Source organism: Trichophyton verrucosum, assembly GCF_000151505.1.
Source record: "Trichophyton verrucosum HKI 0517 chromosome Unknown contig01100_1.f1.exp, whole genome shotgun sequence".
Taxonomy (NCBI): Eukaryota; Fungi; Ascomycota; class Eurotiomycetes; order Onygenales; family Arthrodermataceae; genus Trichophyton; species Trichophyton verrucosum.
In genome coordinates, this window is record NW_003315167.1 from 84,119 (window position 1) to 90,905 (window position 6,787).

The 6,787-nt window shown below is 50.7% G+C and overlaps 2 protein-coding genes across 2 annotated transcripts; one reads left to right on the forward strand and one right to left on the reverse strand.

Moving 5' to 3' along the window:
* Nucleotides 1–175: 175 nt before the first annotated feature.
* TRV_07736 (uncharacterized protein) lies at nucleotides 176–2,184 on the forward strand (the record flags this gene model as incomplete). Its single annotated transcript, XM_003018240.1, has 3 exons — nucleotides 176–254; nucleotides 316–693; nucleotides 833–2,184. 3 exons carry the CDS (start codon nucleotides 176–178, stop codon nucleotides 2,182–2,184), a joined length of 1,809 nt encoding a protein of 602 aa, XP_003018286.1.
* A 218-nt stretch (nucleotides 2,185–2,402) lies between these two features.
* On the reverse strand, nucleotides 2,403–5,923 carry TRV_07737 (uncharacterized protein; the record flags this gene model as incomplete). The annotated part of the gene is made up of 2 exons (XM_003018241.1): nucleotides 2,403–2,796; nucleotides 2,922–5,923. The coding sequence occupies 2 exons, from the start codon at nucleotides 5,921–5,923 to the stop codon at nucleotides 2,403–2,405; spliced, it is 3,396 nt and encodes a 1,131-aa protein (XP_003018287.1).
* Between the last annotated feature and the right edge of the window lie 864 nt (nucleotides 5,924–6,787).

Below are 6,787 nucleotides of genomic sequence, written 5' to 3' on the forward strand. Positions count from 1 at the left end.
TCGTTGTTGTGGATATCACGTGATGCTAAAGCTACCTTACCTATTTTTTGGGGGAGCCTCAAGTTGCGACAGTTTAGTTTTGGCCGACGAAGCTTCAGACAACACATGAAAAGAAGGAGGTTAATCAGGACCAATTCATTTAGGAACCTGGGAATTGGTGGCTAAAGCTAGAGATATGTCTGAAGTCGCGGGATCGTCAGAGAAAGCGGCCAATGTGAGGCTACACTCGCAGGTGGAAGAAGACGAACGGGAAGGTCAGTGTCACTTGCTGACCATGGTACCTGGAGGAATTAATACTGACTTGATAATTTCTAGCTGACAACTCATCCTCTGACGATGACTACGGCCCTGCTCTTCCTTCCGGTCCATTGAAGAAGAAAAAGCGGAGAGAACTACCCTATGAGAAACTCTATATCAAGGCCCTGCCAGCTTCTCCACGATACTCTAAATCGTTGATGCACCGGGATCAACTCGCGTATGTGACTGTGACACCACATACCGATTTCATCATCACAAGCTCAATAGATGGCGTGGTCAAGTTTTGGAAGAAAATGGCTGTTGGTATGGAGTTTGTGAAGGAGTTCCGTGCCCACATGGGAGAGATCAAGGGGGTCAGCGTGACATCAGACGGACGAAGTTTTGCAACCATCGGGGGCGACAAGACTATGAAAGTATTTGATGTGATAACATTCGGTATAGTATCATCATCATCACTTACAAGATACTCTTGGCTAACCGGGGAATGTAGACCTTTTAGCAGTCCTTAACCTCGAGTTTATTCCTAGTTGCGTATGTTGGGTACACCAGCGAGGAGCGTCTTTGCCTTTATTAGCGGTGACAAGCGAGGAAGATAATACCATATTAATTTTCGACGGTCGATGTGAGAAGACAACACCTCTTCACAAACTGAACTCAGTACACAGAGCGCCCGTTATTTCCATGGCCTTTAACAATGCATTTAATTGCGTGATATCTGTTGACAATAAAGGAATGGTAGAATACTGGCGTCCAGATGAACCATTTGATAAACCGGAAGGCGTATTCGATTTGAAATCTTCGACGGATCTCTTTATATTCAAAAAGTCAAAATCGTTGCCATCGTCAATCTCAATATCTCCATCAGGCCACCGATTTGCAACATTCTCGTTCCCGGACAGGCAGGTTCGAGTCTTCGATTTTGCCTCTGGAAAGCTATACCGCTCGTACGACGAATCCATTCAAACTGTGACAGAGATGCAGCAGGCCGGGACTGCGCTTCAAAAACTAGAGGAAGTCGAGTTTGGCCGTCGGTTGGCTACAGAACGCGAACTTGGGAACCCTACTACAGCCCCAAAGGTAAATGTGATATTCGATGAGTCTGGGCATTTTATATTATATGGTTCGATCTTGGGCGTAAAATGTATAAACACATTTACGAACAGGGTCATCAGGGTGTTTGGAAAAGACGAGCCTTTCCGAGCACTGAATCTCGGAATATATCAAGGCCAGCCGCAGAAGAAAGGTGTTGTGACTGTTTCTATGGCCGCTAGTTCAAATCCGCTCCTTCAAGAAGCTGAAGAGCGCGACCCGATCCTAATAACCACCGGGTTTGCCAAAGTCAGGTTCTATCTCTATACCAACGAAACAGAAATATCAAAATCAACGCGAGATGTCCAGAATGAGAAGCCGATACATGACAAAGGTGGTGCGGACACGGCCTCGGCCGCAAAGCCTGCAGAAACAGGAACGTCCGCAATTTTACATACCACCCTTGGAGATATCCATCTTCGACTTTTCCCTTCTGTTGCTCCAAAGACAGTCGAGAATTTCGTTACCCATTCGAGGAATGGGTACTATAACAACACCATATTCCACCGTGTCATCCGCAAGTTTATGATACAAGCTGGTGATCCTCTTGGGGATGGCACTGGGGGAGAATCCATCTGGGGAGGGGAGTTCGAAGATGAATTTTCATCTCTCAAGCATGACAAGCCATATACACTTTCCATGGCTAATGCAGGGCCAAACACCAATGCAAGCCAGTTTTTCATCACAACGGAGAAGGCGCCTTGGTTAGATGGGAATCATACCATTTTCGGTCGGGCCGTCAAGGGCATGGACGTGATACATAAGATCGAGAACGTTAAGACACATAAGGAGAAACCTGAAGAAGATGTAAAGATTGTCAGCATTAGTATCAGCTAAATGCCACAATTTCATTAGCTCTTGTAACATTAAACGAAATATATGGTAGATTTGGACTGAACAAAACAAGTCTTCAAAGGCCGTTATTTATTAAGAGAAACAACTTTATTTCACATTTCGTCAATTCATTTCAGGAATCCACAAGCCAAACTACAAGTACATGCCAAGTCAAATCCATATATAATTCCCGAGAGAAGAATAGGGTATAGCTGCGCCGTTTATGGCGGGGTGAAGTATCGTTTGAATCTCTCTAAATCAACCAAACCGAGTTTTCTAATGACCCAGTGGCAATTGATTAGCAATCCTGGGAACCGAATCGTCCAAAAGTTCAAGTATCCATCTGGAAGGCCACCGATATGAGCTTTGAGATGTTCCGACATATCGTTATAGTGGTTACGCTTATTCCGTAGTGCACGCAGTAAATCAAGCATCTTTGAGCCGGTATATTTGCGTTGCTTGCCGAGGCTGTCTTTGAATTCCTTGGGTAACAACTTTAGGAAATCCATGTCCGGGTACATGACATTTTCAGCAACGGATTCGAGGCATTGCAAAGCTGGTGAGGGCGGGTCCCTTGGCTCGAACTCGAAATGATCTGACACATCGCAGAGGAAACTGAGCCGTTCGGCCGGGGACCAGAAAAAGGGGTGAATTAAGACTGACGTGGCGTCAGGCCTTGAGTATTGAATGTTAGCAGGGTGTACCTGTTTGGATTATCTTTGGATGAAAGGGTAATTTACCTTAGACGCGGATCTACAGATAACATGCGACTGATCAGATCTTCTGCCTCGAAAGCGTAGTTCCCGAGACGCTGGAGTTCGTCGAGGTTGTAATGGCCTTTGACAATGTTGGCTTCACGCATGAATTTGCCATCTTTATCGAATGGATGACATCCGTGAGTGAGGACATAATAGAACACGCAGCCAAGGGAGAAGATATCAATGGCTCTTGTGGCCCTACGGTTGGTCTGCGGATCAACCACAGCCGGCTCAGAGGAGTCCAAAGTGCCGTTATTAGCCCACGAAGCTGGGTTGACATTAGATTGATCCTCATCGACAAGCAGTTCAGGGGCACGCCAGCCAGATGTTCCTGCAGCATGTGCCGTTGTGGCCCTGAAGGAGCTTTGATTGTCTTCAAGCTTCTTGCAGAGACCAAAGTCAGATATAAGAAGGCGTAGATTGTTCACTCCCCGTGCGGATTTCTGAGCAGCAACAAGGATATTTTGGGGCTTCAGGTCTCGATGGACAATCTTGAGGGAATGGAGATAGCGAACACCAGCCGTGACCTGGCGAAGGATGTCTGGTAGGACTAAACCGTGCCGAAGGAGCTCGGGGAAGTTATGAGGACGCTCAACAATATCCTGTAGCGATGCTGGGCACAGCTCCAAGGCAATGTAAAGGAAACCTGCGGTTTGTTCCCTGCAGAAGTAACGGATGACATTGCTATGGTCGTCACTTTCTTGAAGCAGGCCCACCTCATGGGCCGCAATATCGTAAAATTCGACTAGCAAACGTTTAACCGCGACGTTTCTGCCATCAAAGCTGCCCTTGTAGACAACTGTACCATGACTGCCATGGCCCAATACCTTGTCGGTGTATACCTTCAGCTGGCCAATGCGAATGGCTCCGTCGGCGTCGATAACCTCAGTGTTAGATGGGGTGCGAGCTAGCTGTAGATCAGACTGCGAATTGAGCCTAGCACCCTGTGATCCTCCAGATTGGCTGGGAGGATTATCCGGATCGGCACTTTCCTGGGTGTTCTTCTTGCCACGCTTATGTGCCTGACCACCTCTTCTCCCGCGACGGGCTTTCTTTCGTGGCGTCTTTGCAGCGGGATCTTCCGCTTCAGCGGGTTCGTCCGCAGTTGGTGTCTGGGACTCCCTTGAAGGCGTTTCTTGGTTTGACTCTGAAGTCAGTAGGTTGGAGGAAGATTTTAAATCGGCTGATACTGGTTCAACTTTGGATTCTGCGAGCGTTTCATCCGTCTCTTTCTGCTCTTCCTGCTCAGGGGGTGGATGGATGACAAGGGCAGGATATTCAGTCTGTTCATCTGCGGGTTTCTGGTCAATTGTCTTGGAGCTTGTTGTAACCGAATTGTCGGGTATAGATATTATATTCTTCAGGTCAAGACGGTGCTTCATCAGCTCCTGAATATTCTGGGTATTGTAATAAATAAAAGTGCCAATGAATAGCAGAACGAGAGTGACGAAAATGTCTAATGCATTGTCCCAGCCCTTGCGAATAATGACGCTGTTCCTGCCTGGACCAGCCGGGGCAGGGAGCCTTTCAGGTTCTCTTGAGATGTCTTTGGGAGTGTCATTGGAGGATTCTGCAGGAGGGCCAGAAATGCTGGGAATATTGGGATGAAAGCGGTCTGATGGTTCAGAGAGAGAATGTACGCCGACAAGGGCGGCTTTCTGTTGTGCGAGATCGAGAGAGGTGATCGGTCTGTCCTGAGACAGGAAATCCCTATCGTAGCAATCTGCTATACGTGCTCGACCAGTGACAAGCGGGTATTGAAGCTCGGACATGGCGTACCAGCCACCTGTTTCCGTGCAATTTATAAAAACGCGAGACTCCCTGTTATCAAGACCCGCCGATCCGTAGTCATTGGTGGACGGAGGCTGCGCAAGGATAGCCAGTGGCGTGTCAGGCTCGTCGGAAGACATGGGACGAGCAACGTCGAACACGCGGGCTACCGGCGAGCTGAGCCGTTGGGTGTAACGGCGGCCGTCTATCTTCGAATGGTCGAACCCGAAGATGACCCCATCGTGCATGCTGTATATGTGGCGTTCGTCCATAGTTTTAAAGTACTGGCTCTGGAGGTCGACATCACGGTTGTTTGGAGTCCACTCCGCATACTTGATCGTACAGATGGGCTGGCCGGTGTGTGTGTTCTGAATGGAGACCGTATATTCAACACGCCCAAGGGTGAGCTTACCGCCGGACTTGCATTCATGCCCGGCTGGCTTGAAGTCATTGAGCCGCCGGCAGGTCTGGTCTGGGTCCACGAGTCCGCGGGAACTGAACATGTGGAGGATTGAGCCGGTCCTGGCATCAACGGTGTAGAGGGTAGTCTCCTTCCTGGCAGTGTAGGTAACAGGAGGGTCAACGCCGGAGTAAGGAGTCTCGTCAACGAGCATCTTAACGGTCAGCCCCAGCCGTTGCAGGCCACCGTTCTGGGCCTTGTTGTATATGAACAGATTGCCATCACGGCTAGGCTCGACGATCCAGAGAAAATCATCTTCGATCTGTGCGTCCTTGGCCGAGTGCGAGCGATTTGCTCGGTGGTAGACGGTCTCTACCATGGGGCTGCTGGGCACTTCCAGCGCCCAGCGGGGAGCACCAGTCTTCCGGTCTCTTGCGTGAATTGTGCCATCGACGGTCGCCAACAGGACAAAGTCCTCCACTTCCCAGTCCTGTATAGATCGCGCTTGGAGCTGCGGAGTCGGGTCGTTCCGACTGCTGATCTGGACAGGAGGTGCTCGAACGGCGGAGCCAGAGGCCGCCAGAGCCAGTGTTTCAAGGGCGCTCTCATCAGACCTCACGGGCGGACGGATGGGATCAGATATCGAGTGTGGTATGGGCAGGCCGGCATCGGCAGGAGCACCGCGAAAGGAGGCTGCCAGAGGCACATCACCGGCCTGGGAGAGAAGCAACTGCTGCTGAGCTGCTAGGAGAGGGAAGAGAATGGCGAGGCTCGCGGGGACTGATGCGCGAGACCCTCGAAGCCGCCAGATCATCGTCTCTTGTGGTATGGGCGTTCGACAGCCGGCGGCGGTATCGAGGAGGGCTTGCCAGCAGAGATTCGAGTCCGCGAGGGACAACGACGGCGAGATAGACGCGAGGAACGAAGGGGGGGGAGGATCGAGTATCAGGACACCACCATCAGACAGCCCTCTCGGTCGTGGCGGTCCTGGCGGTCCTGGCGGTCGTTGGTGATGATGACGCTGCGGGTGCTGGAGGGAGACGACACATATACGACAGCATCCAGCGGCGCTCCGGGGGCCATCAGGATGCAGGCAAGACGCAGCGGCGGTCGAGATGCAGTGTGCTCCCCGTCCTCCCTTGCTTCAAGAACGGCGGAACGAGCGGGCGGGCGAAGTCGAGAGAAAGCGAGGGAAACACACAGTCGAGGAACGGCGGTTGGCGAGGGAGTGAGTGGCTTGTGGTTTTTCCTAGCTTTGGAGCGTTAGATCGGGGGGGATTTTCTTCCTTTTTCCTTCTTTTTTTCTTCTAGTTGGCCCTGGCCATGGGGCCGCAGTTTCAAGTTCGGGGCAGGGGGGTTTTCTTTTTCCACTTACACGGTGCGCAAGTCGACGCCGTTGAAGCTGCTGCTGCTGCTGCTGCTGGCTGGCTGCTGGCTGCTGGCTGCTGGGCTGACGTTGGTCATAGGTAGGATGTTTCTGGCGATGCTGAATTTGGCCGCCTTTGAGGAGTCGTGAAAGTAAAATGGAAAAAAAATAATAATAATAATATAAATATAAAAATCTGAGCTGTCACCGACAGACAACAAAACACCGCGACGAGAGGACATTCACTGCTGCACACTCCACCACCACCACCACCACACCACCACACCAGCGGACAAGGAGAGACAGAGACAG